Raw genomic sequence first — 16,407 nt, forward strand, 5'->3', positions numbered from 1 at the left:
TCTGCCTTTAGACCAGCATAAGAATGGATCAGTCTCAGCCCTTTTCAGAAACCCGAGTGTCTGCTTTTCTCTTGCCAGTGAACTTTAAGAGTAACGCATTTACTTTAAAAAACAGACTGACACGTTACAGAAAGAGGGGAACATGGGGACAGATTTAACTTACAACTTTGTCTTCAAAGGTGAGTCTAATTCATATTTTCTATTATATATATATATATATATATATATGTATACCATGCTTCTTTACATACTTCTTTAGTACAATACTTTACATATGTTTCTCTCAATATCTTCTTTAAGAGGATTATATACTTAAAAAAACTTGTTATATCTTATAAAAACACTTTTCCACAGCATTTAATCTTCAAAAAGGACTGCAGATGAGTCACTTCCTCCTATAACACAGCTTTTTATTATACTGTGAAATGTTTTGTCAGGTAATATAAAAAGTAGTTCCCCTTCTGTCACTCACTCGATGTTGTGTCGATGTAGTGACACTAGGGGTCTCCCTTGGGAGCTCCAAACACCTCAGATCTTTGAGAAAAGGCTAATGAGAATTGGCGAGTGGAATTTGCATGCCACTCCCCTGGACATACGGGTATAAAAGGAGCTGGCTCGCAACCACTCATTCAGATTTTTTCTTCGGAGCCGAGCGGTTGTGAGTCAGCAAGTTGTCTTCCACTACCGGTCCATTCACCTCCCAAGAAGCGTTTGCTGTTGGATATATGGCGTATTCCAGCGGCTTTTCTCTCCTTCTGCACAGATCTGTGCAGATTACGCCCCTGGGCGCTTTGACAGCGCTAAGAGAGTTTATATTCCTGCAAAGAGTATATTTTCTCTATTAGAGCAAACACATTGACGTGAACATCTTTTTAAAGATGCGTCTTTATAAAGATGCCTTTTTGTCTTTGTTGATTCCGACGGCCACGGGCGCTGCCTCACGTGTCTGGGTTGTAATCACACTGAGGCAGCGTTCGTGGGTGGTTCATATTATCATTGCAAGAATATGACCATGGCAACGTTGCAGTCGTGGCTTTCCTTCATCTGGGGGAAAGCCTCTCTAGCTGCCCCCCGCGCCGTGTCTTCTACCTCCGGGTACGAGGCTGGCCCGGCTGGTGCTGGAGGCAATTTGGGGGCTTCAATGGGCGCGGCTCCACCGGGTAAATCCCCGCGGACCTCTCATTCCCCAGCACGCTTGTTTGCCCCCGGCGAGTTCCGAGAGGAGACCAGCTCGCCCCAGGGCCAGCTTAGTGTCCCTTTTGGAGCTCCAGAGCGGGATGAGCGCTCGATCGCTGCCTTTGAGAGCGTACTGGTGTTGTCAGATGCCGAGGACTCGACTGGGCTGCCACCTTCGGGTCGGCCCACCCAGTCTGAGGCTGATGGCGAGATGACCACCATGCTTGCCCGGGCCGCTGCGAGTGTCGGGTTGGAGTGGAACCTTCCACCCTCCCCTGAGCCTTCGCGGCTAGATGATTGGCTCCTGGGTTCGGGGCGCTGCTCACAGCCATGCCCCCCCCCCTCCAGTCCCTTTCTTCCCGGAAGTGCACGACGAGCTGACAAAGTCGTGGAGGGCACCTTTTTCTACCCGAAGCCGACCTCCCAGCTCGTCCGCTCTCACTACTCTCGATGGCGGGGTGGCCCATGGGTATACGGAGGTCCCTCAGGTGGATAAGGCAGTTGCGGTGCACCTGTGCCTGCAAAGTGCGGCCACCTGGCGGTATCGCCCGGCACTCCCTTCCAAGGCCTGTAGGACGACGTTGTCTCTGACGGCCAAAGCCTACAGCACCGCTGGTCAGGCCGCCTCTGCCCTGCATGCCATGGCCCTCCTGTAAGTACACCAGCCCAAGGCACTAAAGGAACTGCACATGGGTGGTCCTGATCCCGATGTGATGCAGGAGCTGCGCTCGGTGACCGACCTCGCACTCCGGGCAATGAAGGTCACGGCGCGAGCACTCAGGCAGGCGATGTCCACCCTTGTGGTCCAGGAACGCCACCTGTGGCTGAATCTGGTCGAGATGAGGGACGTGGACAAGGTTCGCTTTCTCAATGCCCCCATCTCCCAGATCGGCCTATTCGGCGACACCGTCGACGACTTCGCCCAGCAGTGCTCAGCGGTGAGGAAGCAGATGGAGGATATACAACACATCTTGCCCCGGCGCAGCAAGTATGCGTCCCCCCAGTGAGCCTAATTGCACAGACCTTGTGCAAGGTCAGGGAGGACGAGGAGCAGGTCACCCTCATGGACCCGTATTGGCCTACCCAGACTTGGTTCTCAGACCTCACGCTCCTCACGACAGCCCCTCCCTGGTGAATTCCCCTGAGGAAGGACCTTCTTTCTCAGGGACGGGGCACCATCTGGCACCCGCGCCCAGACCTCTGGAACCTCCAAGTCTGGCTCTTTGATGGGACGCGGAAGACCTAAGTGGCCTACCACCAGCAGTAGTAGACACGATCACTCAGGCCAGAGCTCCCTCCACGAGGCAGCTTTATACCCTGAAGTGGCGTCGGTTCACGAGTCGGTGTTCTTCCCGAGCTGAAGACCCTCAGAGATGCACAGTCGGGTCAGCGCTTTCCTTCCTGCAGGAGAGGCTGGAGGAACGGCTGTCCCCCTCCACCTTGAAGGTGTATGTGGCCACCATAGCGGCACACCATGATACAGTGGACGTTATGTCCTTAGGGAAGCACGACCTGATCATCAGGTTCCTGAGAGGCATCCAGAGGCTGAATCCTCCTTGGCCATGCCTGTTCCCCTCATGGGATCTCTCCGTGGTCCTCCTGGGCCTTTGTGGAGCCCCTTTTGAGCCGCTAGAGTCAGTCGAGTTGAAAGCCCTCTCCTTGAAGATGGCCCTCCTGATTGCACCCACCTCCATCAAGAGGGACGGGGACCTGCAAGCGTTCTCTGTCAGCGATACCTGCCTGGAGTTCGGTCCGGGTGACTCTCACGTAATCCTGAGACCCCGGCTGGGCTATGTGCCCAAGGTTCCCACAACCCCCTTCAGGGATCAGGTGGTGAACCTGCAAGTGCTGCCCCAGGAGGAGGCAAACCCAGCCCTGTCGTTGCTGTGCCCGGTGCGTACTTTACGCATCTACTTGGATTGCACGCAGAGCTTTAGATGCTCTGAGCAGCTCTTTGTCTGCTTTGGCGGACAGCGGAAAGGGAACGCTGTCTCCAAACAGAAGCTTGCCCACTGGATTGTGGATGCCATCGCTATGGCATACCAGGCCCAGGCCGTGCCCGCCCCTTTGGGAATACGAGCACACTCCACAAGGAGTCTGGCATCCTCGTGGGTACTGGCCCATGGCACCTCTCTAGCAGACATCTGCAGGGCAGCGGGCTGGGCGACACCCAATACCTTTGAGATTTTACAATCTCCGGATTGAGCCGGTTTCGTCCCGTGTTCTGTCAGGTATGAACAGGTAAATTCGGGAATACGGACAGCTGGCCGGGTGTATCGCTTGCGTATAGCGCCTTTCCCCTCCAAAGAGGCGAAGATGTGCGCTTCTCTTCCCATGCGAGTTCACGAACCCATGAACCCTGGATGTCCTTCCTCCCTAGCCCTGTGGCTCGTGAATTCAGCAGAGGAATTCACAGCCGGAACCAGTACATGTGCTAATATGCCCTTACTGAGGTAAGTGCTCCACAGGTGCCGGTTACTCTGGTAACCCCCTGTGATGTATTTTCCACAGTACGTTCTCCCTGTCGGCAGACCTGCGTCTCCCTTCGACAGAGCCCTCTCTGTCCCAGTCACCGTGTTTGTAGAGCTCCTCCCCTTTCAGGCAGGACCTACCACAGTGCCTCTTCCATATGCGGCTCTGAGCCCACATGACGTGCTTGCCACATGTTACCTCCCCTCCAGGCAGGATGTGGTCTCCGCGGGGTCTTCCCTGGTGCATATATTGAGCAATAAAATGGCCCCAGCCGAATAACTGAATACTCTGTGGAAAGAAAACATAGAGAGAAAAGGCCGCGGCTGGCTGCTCCCATACTAGATACATCTCTTCCCCCCCCAGGGATGTGGGGAACTATATGACGTTTTTTTGGGGTGTTGGGGGAGGCTACGTGGAGACCGGTGCACCTACTACGCACGCAGCAGCTTGCTTGCACCTGCACCGGCAGTCCATGTAACACGGTTCAGCTAGCTGTGGCGTTTCGTATCGGGACCCCTAGAGTCACTACATCGACACAACGTCGAGTGAGTGACAGAAGGGGAACGTCTCGGTTACTGTTGTAACCTCCGTTCCCTGATGGAGGGAACGAGACATTGTGTCCCCCTTGCCACAACGCTGTACTACCCGCTGAAATGGCCGGGACCCTGTCTCAGCTCCTCAGCACAAAACCTGAATGAATGGTTGCGAGCCAGCTCCTTTAATACCCATATGTCCGGGGGAGTGGCATGCAAATTCCACTCTCCAATTCTCATTGGCCTTTTCTCAAAGATCTGAGATGTTTGGGGCTCCCAAGGGTGACCCCTCGTGTCACTACATCGACACAACGTCTCATTCCCTCCATTAGGGAACGGAGGTTACGACAGTAACCGATACGTTTATGGAGTAACATCTAAGTCAACTGGTTTTATATAAGTCAGAAATATTATTTAATAAAACTGAATCAACCTGACTTCATAATACATTTTTAATGTTAAACCATGTAGACAAATGTCCATTAAGGTAACAACTGCATATATTCACTTTTTACAGTAATTGTTGTGAATTAGAATATATGAACATCTAAACAAGCTTTTAACCAAAGTAAACTAACATAATTTTGTTGTGTCTCTCTTAGTGGTCTTAATTGGAGAATCAGGGGTTGGAAAGAGCAACCTGCTGTCAAGATTTACTAAAAATGAGTTCAATCATGACAGCCGCACAACCATTGGGGTGGAATTCAGCACTCGGTCCATTCAAGTGGATACTATTACCATCAAGGCCCAGATCTGGGACACGGCTGGTCTAGAGCGCTACAGGGCCATTACCTCAGCGTAAGTGCCTAATTTCATTTTACTAAACTGCTAATAGCTCTGAATCTGAGATGGTTTTCAAACAGGAATCTACATACATTCAAAGTAGGCCTAATCCTTTTTCAAGATTACACAGCCTGGCGAATTCGTCCTCATTGATTTAGCATCACACCCAGAACCGCTTCTTTTTTAAAGGTTGATTACTTGGTCATCATTTTAAAGCATAACCGATGTGTTGTACACACCTGGATGAAGAGAGTATATATATCACTCCATACACTTAAGATGGCATCATATATTCATATGAAACACATAAAGTGAAATAGCAGAATTATGCATCAATCCTCCTTAACAGAATTTAATAATACTTTGAATGAATATCTATGTCACTAAAAGTTCACTGTAAAAAAATTCTGTTAAAATTACAGTAAAATACTGGCAGCTGTGGTTGCCAGAAATTTACTGTAAAAAATACGGTGATCATGTTTCAGGCTTCATAGGATGCCATTTTGATGCCCATATATTTTACGGTTTTACCGTTTATATTATTAAATTATATAAACTTAATATACTAACCTTCTGGAACTATAAAAGCAATAATTAATACCATTGTGCGACTTTGTACAGATGTGTGGACGCTGTATTTTGGCTTCGTTATATGCAACACATAATTGAATTTCATTTAAGCCAACTAATCTCAGTTCAGGAGACTCTGTGCTGTCAGTAAAGGGTTAAACTTTTGACATCTGAGTCATGTGACAAAACAATATGGCGCCAATCACAGCGGAGTTTGTCTTTGGGAGAAACGTCAACAAAACTGGAAAGAAACTTAATTACGTTTTTACATTGAAACAAAAGATTAGAGTCTCTAATTTCATCCGATATGCCTTTTTAAGAATTTGATCGATTTATCGCAAAACGCCATGCTGCTAAACACAACGTACACAAATGTGTACAATGTGGCCATGACTTGTATCAGAATTAATTATGCCAATTTCTGATTGGTAAAATGCTTCAGCACTGGCTATCACTTGTTTGTTTGAAAGTCCAAAGAGAGAACTTTGAGATTTTGTTGTCAAATTATGAGGTCCTCGTGGTGGCGTGGTTACTTACCTCGATTCGGATGGCCGAGGACAAGTCTCAGTTGCCTCTGCTTCGGAGACCATAAATTTGCGCATCTTATCACGTGGCTCGTTGTGCATGACACCGCAGAGACTCACAGCATGTGGAGGCTCATGCTACTCTCCACGATACACGTACAACTTACCACGTGCCCCATTGAGAGCGAGAACCACTAATTGCGACCACGAGGAGGTTACCCCATATGACTCTGCCCTCCCTAGGGTCCGGGCCAATTTGGTTGCTTAGGAGACCTGGCTGGAGTCACTCAGCACGCCCTGGATTCAAACTCGCGACTCCAGGGGTGGTAGTCAGCATTAATACTCGCTGAGCTACCCAGGGCCCCTAGATTTTTGTTTTTTTAAATTCTTATTAGGTGCCACTAGTTATAAATTAAAAAGGGAAATGGAAAATGCACACAGCAGTCACGCTTTGGTCTCTGGAGGATACACGTGTAGAGACAGTGTTACTCAAACAAACAGAAAAGGGTAACACATGTGACACTAAAATAATGCAATAAACAAAAAAGTGTGGCGTAGTGGGCTAAAGCACATAGGTGGTAATCAGACAGTTGCTGGTTCGATCCCCACAGCCACCACCATTGTGTCCTTGATGAAGGCACTTAACTCCAGGTTGCTCCAGGGGGATTGTCCCTGTAATAAGTGCACTGTAAGTCGCTTTGGATAAAAGTGTCAGCTAAATGCATTAATGTAAATGTACATTAACTAAACAACATAAAATATAACACAGAACACCCCAATGTACATAACTGATATTAAAAATAAGAAGAAACAACTTTTCCCATTAAATATGATGGGTCATGCAGGGACCTCTGGGAACACCCAATTATTGTTTTTCACTCTAATTTTTACAATAGTTTACAGTAAAAGTACATGTATTCTTGTTAAACATTATACATTTTTACAGTTAATTATACAGTAAAATTATAAATTTCTACATTAAAAAAAAATTCATTTTTACAAAATTGTACCGTAAAATTACGTGTTGTCTTGTTAAATATATTATATATTTTTTTACCATATATGTTAATGTAACTAACAATTAACCAATTAATGTTTTTTACCGTTAAAATTATGGACAGTTTTTACAGTGTTCACTATACAGTATGTATGCATGGTTATATGCATGGTAAATCAGAAACATGGAATTGATGATGAAAATGGCATTGATGATGAATTATAAGGAAGTAGATTAGATATCAAATGTCTGAACGTCCCCTTACTGTTTATATATATGTAATAAGAAATGGTTCTCTCTTGTAGGTATTATAGGGGAGCAGTTGGTGCCCTGCTTGTTTATGACATCACCAAACAGCTAACGTATGAAAATGTTGAGCGATGGCTGAAAGAACTCTATGACCATGCAGATCCACATATTGTGGTCATGCTTGTGGGAAATAAAAGTGACCTGGAGACTCTACGCACTGTACCAAGAGAGGAGGCCAAGGACTTTGCAGGTGTCGATACATTTCATAACTCGTCAACACAATGTACTGTATGCTGGTCTTACACATATTCAAGCTGACACAGTCAAGTTTTGGGTTCTGTTCTAATTTGTAAAACATTATTTTATTTTTTTACATTTAAAATTCCATCTGAAGCTACAACAGTCTAGTTCTTATGAAATACATAAGTTAAATTGAAGAATTATGCATTTCAAATTAAAAGCATCCGCACATTTAGTTTAGGTAAAGGAGAAAATCCAATTTTTGAATTAATCTGACTGTAGTCCAATTTATTTATTTTCTAAAATAGAGGCCAGAGACTTACTTTTCATTGAGACGTCAGCACTGGAATCAACTAATGTTGAATCTGCCTTCCTTGAAGTTCTAACAGGTAAGTTTAGCTTTTTTATACATTCTCAAGTAGCAGTGGTTTAGTAATCCTAGATCAACATTCCAACAAAGTGAAATATTGTTTTGAAATAGAATGATGTCAAACTAGTTTATACCTTAATTTAACTTACTATGAATACATAATGAAAATTCTCAATCATGTTTTTTTTCCCATCAGCAATCCACAAGAAGGTTGCAAGTCGAGAGGTGACTCGAGGCTCTTTAAGTGCTGTGACTCTGGGTCACAGCGGCCCCACCAGTAAGTTTCAAGAGGAGAAAAAGACCTGCTGTTAGAACTCATGAACGCACGAATGAACATCTATGCGGTCACTAAACCATCAAAAGCAGAACAAAGACATTAACCTTCGAAATGATTCACATCTCATACCTGCACTGATGCATTTCTTCAGACTCAACCCTCATTGGATGTCATATCAGTGAGAGAAAGGGTCAAAGTTTTCAGGGTTATTGTGTTTTGTGGCTTGTTTTTTACTTTTAGAAGATGTAAACAATTGGCACTAATGGTGTGTTTTTTAGACTGTTAATTATGCTTGGACTGTACAATGGTATTTCATTTTTGGAAAGAACTACAAAGGTGTTACGTTTACTGCAAAATAAAATTATTTATTTGGTATTGAAATTAACACAAATCTTTTTGCTCCTATTAAAATTTATTTCTTAAAATCTTTCTTCTGCTGAACACAAACAAAGATTTTTTTTTTTTGGGGGGGATTTTTCCCCTTTTTCTCCCAATTTGGAATGCCCAATTCCCAATGCGCTCTAAGTCCTCGTGGTCGCATAGTGATTCGCTTCAGTCCAGGTGGCGGAGGTCGAATCCCAGCTGCCTCCGTGTCCGAGACAGTCAACCCGCGCATCTTATCACATGGCTTGTTGAGCGCGTTGCCACGGAGACATAGCGCGTGGAGGCTTCACGCCATCCACCGCGGCAACCACACTCAATTCACCATGCGCCCCACCGAGAACAAACCACATTATAGCGACCACGAGGAGGTTACCCCATGTGACTCTACCCTCCCTAGCAACCGGGCCAATTTGGTTGCTTAGGAGACCTGGCTGGAGTCACTCAGCACGCCCTGGGATTCGAACTAGCGAACTCCAGGTGTGGTAGCCAGCGTATTTTACCACTGAGCTACCCAGGCCCCTAACAAACAAAGATTTTTGAAAGAATGTCTCAGCTCTGTAGGTCCATTTTTGATCCATTATTGATCCGTTTATCACCTACGCTTATATCGCTTCATATATAAACCACTGGAGTCTGATGGATTACTTTTATGCTGCCTACATGTGCTTTTTGGACCTTCAAATTTCTGGCCACCATTCTTTTGCATTGTATGGACCTACAGAGCTGATATATTCTTCTAAAAATCTTCATTTGTGTTCAGCAGAAGAAAGAAAGACATACACATCTGGGATGGCGAGTAAATGAGAGAATTTTAATTTTTGGGTCAACTATCCCTTTAAAGCTTTAAGTATAAATGTAAGCAATTTTGTTCTAAATTGATATCTAAGGTATCCTCAAATATGTAACATGGTTTTAAACAGTAAAGAATTTCATTATGTGAGACACCACCTAAAATTAAAAATTCACACAAAACAATGATGCAGTAATTATTCCGGATTGTCCATTAAATAACATAACCATCAACCCATCATTAAATATTTATTTTAAGGAATTAATAATTCAAAGTTGCCTTCGAAACATTCTCAAACGATCCTTAGCAATACAGTTCATTAATTTAATCATGACACTGATCAATAACCATCAATAAGGCCATTTCCACTGAGCCATTATATTTCAAACAAAGCTCAAAACTGTTGATATAGTTATCAAGACATTTTTTCTTGACTTTTTGCTTTGATCAGTGACACGAAATAATGTTTAACTGTTTATTGTTCAGTTTAGTTGATACACACAGTCTGTGCCTGGGTACTTAGGCAGATAGAGCTGGTACTTCTGTTCAAGCGCAGGAGGAACGAATCGGCCTCCCAGGAAGTGGTAGCGTCCTTTAAAGTGATTGGCTGCTTTCTTAGGGGCAGTGAGAGAGATGAGCATGTCTGGCTGAATCCCATCAGGACAGCCGTTCTCCACATCCCAGCCTAGAGACAGAGAAGGTAATGATAATTTGAGTTATGGTTCATCCTTTGTCCATCCATCCATCCATCCATCTAGAAGACATGTATGATAAGCTGGTTGGCTCATCATTATCACATTTCTTAATAATAAAGAAAAAGGTTATCAAAGGGGTCATATCATATATGTTTGCTATTTAATTTGTCCCTAAAGTCCACTTATGCTAGTGCCGTAATATAGTTATTAATTACCATATTAATTCACCCTCTCCTTAGAATAAAACAGGTGGTTGTTTTGCTACTGTACTCCTATGTATAGCATGCTCTTCACTTGTGCAATGAGAAACAGTGCTGTGCTTCACTTATTTGCAAGCTGCTGTATACAGGTACAATATAGTTTTTAACCTGGATTACATTGTGACAATCTGCACTGAAATAAAGTACAAAAAGTGTTAAGATCAGACTGGAATGCTCAAGGACCTTGTTAAAAAATAAACTTCAGCCACTCGTTTCTGATGTTAAGATCATTTCTGAATAATGGACTGGCACTGTTGATATGTTAACACAGGTGGTATTGAGGTATAAGTACTGTGTATGTATTCATAGTACAATGAACACTTTCAGTTCAAAAGATCAAGGACATTTTTATTTCTCATAATACAAACCCTTTGAATGCAGATTGGCTAACTCTATAAACCAACTTTATAAAAGTTTATAAAAAAATTTAATAAACTGAAAAAATATTTAATATTTAAATAATTATTTATACAAAAATACTTTTATATCCGAATTAGAGCTGTTAAAGTTAACGCATGCGATTAATGAAAGTTTAACGCGTAAATTTTTTTAAATCGCAATAAACACATTTACCGTTAATACTGTATAAACCAGAGGCCCCAAACAACCGACAAACCCAGGGCCCCATTTCGAAAATGTTGCTTAAAATATTACATAAAATTGATTTTAAATCATAATTTTTAATTCATCCTATCAGCCATTGTAGCCAAGTACATTCAAAATGTTTAATGAAATAAATTCTAGTTCAAGATTATTAATGCATTTTTTCCAGTTTTTTCGACAATACAGTGATAAAAAAAAGCAATATTTACCTTCATATATTTTTTCACAAAACACTATTTTTTTTTTTTTTTTTTTTTTTTTTTTTTATGAACAAGGTGTGCAAAACCTACTACTTCACTCACTAACATTTTGGAATTCAGTTATTATTTATTATTATTATAACAACAATTATTCATTGTTGTCCAGTTTTTCCATTATAATGATACAGTATTATTATTATTATTACTTTGAGGATTTTTTGTATACCAGGGTTCCCCAATTAGATTTCACCAATTGACGTTCGTCACCCAGACGCAAATAATGAACGCGGTGATGGTGAACTTCATGATTGCTGTAGGAAAGCGGATAGCCACAGTCTGCCAGCAGATTAATAATGTGGAGGATGAGAGTTTATGAGATTTAATGCCCACTGCAATGAATATGCAACCTATGTGGGGACTAGTTCATTCAATTAATCAAACTCCCACTTAGACTTAGGAAAACTTTTAATGTTACTTGAATTGGTGCTATTTTAGTGCATTTCTATCTTTATACTGTGGAAGGCTTTGTTTGGAAAATGTTAATAAAGCATTATTGTTACATATTCTTTTGTTTTCTTTCCTAAGAATGAAATAAATGCATTTTGACAGTAAAATAAGTATATTTAGAGTTAAATCTCAGTACTTTCAAAATCTGTGATTAATCACGATTAACTATGAAAACATATTTGATTAATTGTGATTAAAACTTTTAATCGACTGACAGCACTAATCTGAATACTTGGATTGCAATCAAATCATTGGTTATGTTTTACTCTTATTAAAGTGTTTGTGCATGCTCACCTGAGGGTATGTCGACGCTAGCAATGGGCACAGTAATTTTCTTTAGTTGGGACAGGATCTCTCCGAATGGCTCTCGCACGGCCCCCTTAAAACTGAATCCAAAAATGGCGTCCACCACCAAGTTATAGGCTTCATCAATCAAATCAGCCTAAAGTAAGAGTCATGGGGAAACGGAAAAAACTAGCTGCTAAATACACATCTGGAAACACATACAATCAAATTGTCCTAGAAAAAGAAAAATTATGCTGGGTATGCAAACCTTGCGCAATAGGGATTTTCAAGGTAGTTGGCGCATTATTTTTTATTATTCAGTCGTTAATGAGATGGAGGTAATTTTAGTTGAAACACTAAGGGGGATAAAAAGAAATCTGACCCCCCTTGGTGTAAATGATGAGGCATTGAACACTAGGGTTTCTTATGTACCTCAGGCATCTCTGTCAGTAAGGGTATATCCATCTTCTCACACTGGGTGGTGAGATTCTGGAACAGCTGTTTGTTGGGGCGCTTTGGGTACAATACAGAAGGTTCATACCCCTGGGAATTCCACATAAAATATGAATGCAGTCAATACACCTTCATAAACACAAAAAGAGATGTTAGGCAGTGTGTTAGTCTCAGTCACCATTTACTTTCATTGCATCTTTTTTTCCATACAATGAAAGTGAATGGCAACTGAGGCTGTCATTCTGCAAGTTTTTTCAGCTATTTGTTAAAAGACAAGTGAACTCACAAACAGTTTGAGATGTCTTGCACAAACCAACCCATCTCCTCCATTATTTCCTGGCCCACAGACCACCAGCACTCTGGGTTTGCTCTTCAGCAGCGACTCAAGTGGATAGCCCTATGACAGAAAAGCTGCTTTTAATGGGTTAAAAATGCACTACTTAAGCTGCACCACTTTGATCTGTTCCCATGGAGTACAGATAGAACATGGGTGCACCTTTGATACAGCTGTGGCACAGCTAAGCCCAGCCAGCTCCATTAACTGATCCACACTGAAGCTGTATTCATTAAACAATTCCTCATCAATGCGCTGGGCTTCTTCTTGCCTGTGATGATATAACAGCAATCAGGGTTACGTCAAGATACACAAGGAAAGATACAATAACATTTCCAGTAAAAATGCAGCGGGTGACAGTTCTAGCTTTGCTGATTAGGGTCCATAGAAAATATTAATCTAATTTTGGGATTTTAATGAATGTTTTTTAATTAGTTCCTATTGCAGAATATATGCTTAAATGCTATACACTGTTATTAAAAAAAACATTAAAAAAAGGTACGTTTTGGTCTGCAATTACAATTACAGACCAATAATCAGTTTGACCAATATTTTTTCACACTTTTGTACTTTGAGTTCTTTAATATCAGGTCAACCGATATCATACAGTACATTCAACAGGAAACAACTGTTTACAGACAAAATAATTTACAGTATATAATATATTATTTCCATAATTAACATTTTAAAGCAATTCTTTCTCAAGTGAGAAATGTGTAGCATTTTAAACTTAACAGTTAGACACTGCCCAAAACTAAGAATATAAATAAATGTGACCACTGACCATTTAGATAGCAAAAGTACTTTGCAAAGCCTAAATATAATGGCATAAATAATAATATTAATAACTGTGTCAAAAAGCAGATATAAATAAATAAAAAATCTGTTAATGACATTTAAAATTAATCTGTATTAGAGGTACAGTAGATCGATATATTGGTTTTACAGATTAATCCGTGCCAATAGTTGTTCTTTATCGGTTATTGGCAAAAATCTATGCACATAATTGCCATATATATATATATATATATATACATTTTATTCCTCCAAGTTCCTCTGAGCGCTGGAGGATTCTCCAGTTAAAACGGCTTTGTTATGCAATATACAGTTACAGCAATCTCTAGAGGAGAAATAAAAACAATCACTGATACCTCGTGGGGATTTGCTGTATCTAAACCTTTCATCACTGACAATATTCAATCATTTTCTTTTATCTTTACATCAATGCATATTTTGTTATTTTGATTAGATAATCAAGTGTTTTAAATTGAAGCAAAGTTCTGCAAAAAAAAAAATGAGACAATATAGAAATGTTCCCTGTCAACACATACATTGTGTCTCCATATTTCATAACTAAAAAATAATAAATGTAATTCCTTATTAAACCTCATCTGGTGAATAAATGTATATATACAAAACTCTTCATCTGGTGAATATATAGGATATAAATACAGAGCACTGTAACAGAGCCAAGTCTCTCTCATTTCAAAATAAAAGTCCCCTGTGTGTTTTTCAGGCTTTTTTATAGTAAAAAATTATCCATAATTCACACCAAATCTTCATTTTTTCTGATTATTATTGGGATTTTGGTTGAACAATAAATGACTTCTGGGATTTTATTTATTCTGGACTCACAGTGTGTCATAGTAAGAAAAGCCAAAATTTTTTTAACATTCTATAAATCGATTTTAAAAACTATCAGCCGATTAATCGTTTCCAGCCTTTTCCACCACCTTAGTTATTGGTATCTGCGATATCCACTATCGGTTGACCTCTAATCTGTATAATCTGAAAACAACAATATTGTCAATCTTGAATTTAAATATTTCCTTAAAATACCACAAAAAGCCCTCAGATGTCAGAAGGACATTTAAGCTCACTACATACACTCGATATACAATTATACATATCACAGAGAATGTGCATTTATGCTCACCCTAGATACTTGATTGTATTGGCCATAGTGCAAGCCTGCCTGTGAACGAGCTCTTTACTGTTACTGGAAATACGTGTACATGCTCCTGTGCGAGTCAGGACAGAGCCTCCTCGTGTTGTCACAAGAAGACCGATTCCAAACAGGGCTCGTACACCCAACATTCACCTGGCTAAAATACCTGGACATGAAATACAACAAGGATATTAGAGGTCAAAAAAGGACAAACAGGGGGCTGGGTAGCTCAGCGAGTATTGACGCTTACTACCACCACTGGAGTCGCGAGTTCGAATCCAGGGCGTGCTGAGGGACTCCAGCCAGGTCTCCTAAGCAACCAAATTGGCCCGGTTGCTAGGGAGGGTAGAGTCACATGGGGTAACCTCCTCATGGTCACGATTAGTGGTTCTCGCTCTCAATGGGGCACGTGGTAAGTTGTGGGTGGATCGCGGAGAGTAGCATAAGCCTCCACATGCTGGGAGTCTCCGTGGTGTCATGCACAACGAGCCACGTGATAAAATGCGTGGATTGACGGTCTCAGAAGTGGAGGCAACTGAGACTTGTCCTCCGCTATCCGGATTGAGGGGAGTAACCGTGCCACCACGAGGACCTACTAAGTAGTGGGAATTGGGCATTCCAAATTGGGATAAATTAAATAAAATAAAAAAAAAAGACAAACAGTCCATGGTGGTGATTTCTGCCAGCATAGATTTGGGAAGGACAAATTCTAAATTTGGTTAATGGTTTTTGGACAGTACCTCATCTTAAAGTTATTGAACACTGAATAAGTTATAAATGACCAAAACATTTTGTGCAGAGGAATGCTAAACAGCATAGTTATATAAAAAGATAGCTTTGCATTTCAAGTGCTTGTAACTCATAAAGCATGCAACTCAACAAGTTTGCCAACACATAAAGGTCAGGAAGAACACTTAAATAACAAAAACACTGCCAACCATGTTTTAGGACAGTATTTACGAACTATCGAGTTAAAGTACTGTTCTAGGTGACGCTGATTAAGACCGATTTATATAAGTATAAAAACAGAAGCTTCCAGTACCTCTTTGTTTAAGTTATGGTTAAATGCTCTGCAACATTTGTTAACACCAGCAACGCTACCTGAATAAACGCCGAGCTCAAACCCTTTAAATTGAACATTAAAGAATACAAAGCATGACACTTGCAGCACTCCGCAGCAGAAACTCAGAATCCAAACAATATCCGGGTTGGTGGTGCGCTTGAACCGCTTGTCATAATAAAGGTTTAGGGTTGCCAGCCGTCCCGTAAAATACGGGATCGTCCCGTATTTGTATCGAATCAATACGGGACGCGATATGTCCCGTATTTAAGCTGGTCAGATGGCGTCACGGTGAAATCGTTCCAGATCGCTAATTTAACATTGATATAAATTGGAAAATGTACCTATGGTGGGTAAAGGACCGTCTGAAAAATCCACAAATGATGCTAAAACGGTGGATTTTGTTCTATATAAATGTTCAATTAGATCAAACAATGTATGAATACAATCACAGAGTCATAAAGACAAGTACAGGTGAAGGAAATAATTAAAAAACAACGTATAAACCAACCAAAATAAATAAGATAAAGGAGACAAATAATCGAAAAGATAAAAATAATTTTATTTTTAACATAAAGATGTGTTTTTTTTTATTTTGTTTTTATTTTTTATTTTTTTTATAAGTCAGGGGTTTAAGTGTCCCTTATTTTAAAACTTCAAAAGTGGCAACCCTATTTCACATGAAGGCAAAAAATAA

The 16,407-nt window shown here is 41.2% G+C and overlaps 2 protein-coding genes across 3 annotated transcripts; one reads left to right on the plus strand and one right to left on the minus strand.

Moving 5' to 3' along the window:
• On the plus strand, positions 1 to 9,371 carry LOC127425643 (ras-related protein Rab-25-like). Its single transcript, XM_051671837.1, has 5 exons — positions 1 to 179; positions 4,784 to 4,979; positions 7,361 to 7,554; positions 7,853 to 7,933; positions 8,111 to 9,371. Exons 1-5 carry the CDS (start codon positions 143 to 145, stop codon positions 8,224 to 8,226), a joined length of 624 nt encoding a protein of 207 aa, XP_051527797.1. The 5' UTR covers positions 1 to 142; the 3' UTR covers positions 8,227 to 9,371.
• Positions 9,372 to 9,571: 200 nt separating this feature from the next.
• LOC127425635 (NAD(P)H-hydrate epimerase-like) lies at positions 9,572 to 15,872 on the minus strand. 2 transcript variants are annotated; one of them, XM_051671827.1, is made up of 7 exons: positions 15,693 to 15,852; positions 14,639 to 14,816; positions 12,865 to 12,973; positions 12,655 to 12,765; positions 12,348 to 12,458; positions 11,925 to 12,072; positions 9,572 to 10,050 (listed from the first exon to the last, which is right to left on the minus strand). In XM_051671827.1, the coding sequence occupies exons 2-7, from the start codon at positions 14,797 to 14,799 to the stop codon at positions 9,848 to 9,850; spliced, it is 843 nt and encodes a 280-aa protein (XP_051527787.1). In that variant the 5' UTR covers positions 14,800 to 14,816; positions 15,693 to 15,852; the 3' UTR covers positions 9,572 to 9,847. The 2 variants fall into 2 exon arrangements, with proteins under 2 accessions (XP_051527787.1, XP_051527788.1); XM_051671828.1 differs by having other exon boundaries at positions 9,573 to 10,050; positions 15,752 to 15,872.
• Positions 15,873 to 16,407: the final 535 nt, after the last annotated feature.

The sequence above is a fragment of the Myxocyprinus asiaticus genome, chromosome 34 (genome assembly GCF_019703515.2).
Source record: "Myxocyprinus asiaticus isolate MX2 ecotype Aquarium Trade chromosome 34, UBuf_Myxa_2, whole genome shotgun sequence".
NCBI classification, from domain to species: Eukaryota; Metazoa; Chordata; class Actinopteri; order Cypriniformes; family Catostomidae; genus Myxocyprinus; species Myxocyprinus asiaticus.

What these genes read in the sequence shown, in the direction of transcription:
- LOC127425635 (XM_051671827.1), bottom strand. Translation starts at nt 14,799, where the DNA reads ATGTTGGGTGTACGAGCCCTGTTTGGAATCGGTCTTCTTGTGACAACA. An exon ending in AATACAATCAAGTATCTAGG is followed by an intron (nt 12,974 to 14,638) that starts GTGAGCATAAAT and finishes ATATCATCACAG; the next exon opens with GCAAGAAGAAGCCCAGCGCA. An exon ending in CAAGACATCTCAAACTGTTT is followed by an intron (nt 12,459 to 12,654) that starts GTGAGTTCACTT and finishes TGGAATTCCCAG; the next exon opens with GGGTATGAACCTTCTGTATT.
- LOC127425643 (XM_051671837.1), top strand. Translation starts at nt 143, where the DNA reads ATGGGGACAGATTTAACTTACAACTTTGTCTTCAAAG. An exon ending in GGAGGCCAAGGACTTTGCAG is followed by an intron (nt 7,555 to 7,852) that starts GTGTCGATACAT and finishes TTTCTAAAATAG; the next exon opens with AGGCCAGAGACTTACTTTTC. An exon ending in CTTCCTTGAAGTTCTAACAG is followed by an intron (nt 7,934 to 8,110) that starts GTAAGTTTAGCT and finishes TTTTCCCATCAG; the next exon opens with CAATCCACAAGAAGGTTGCA.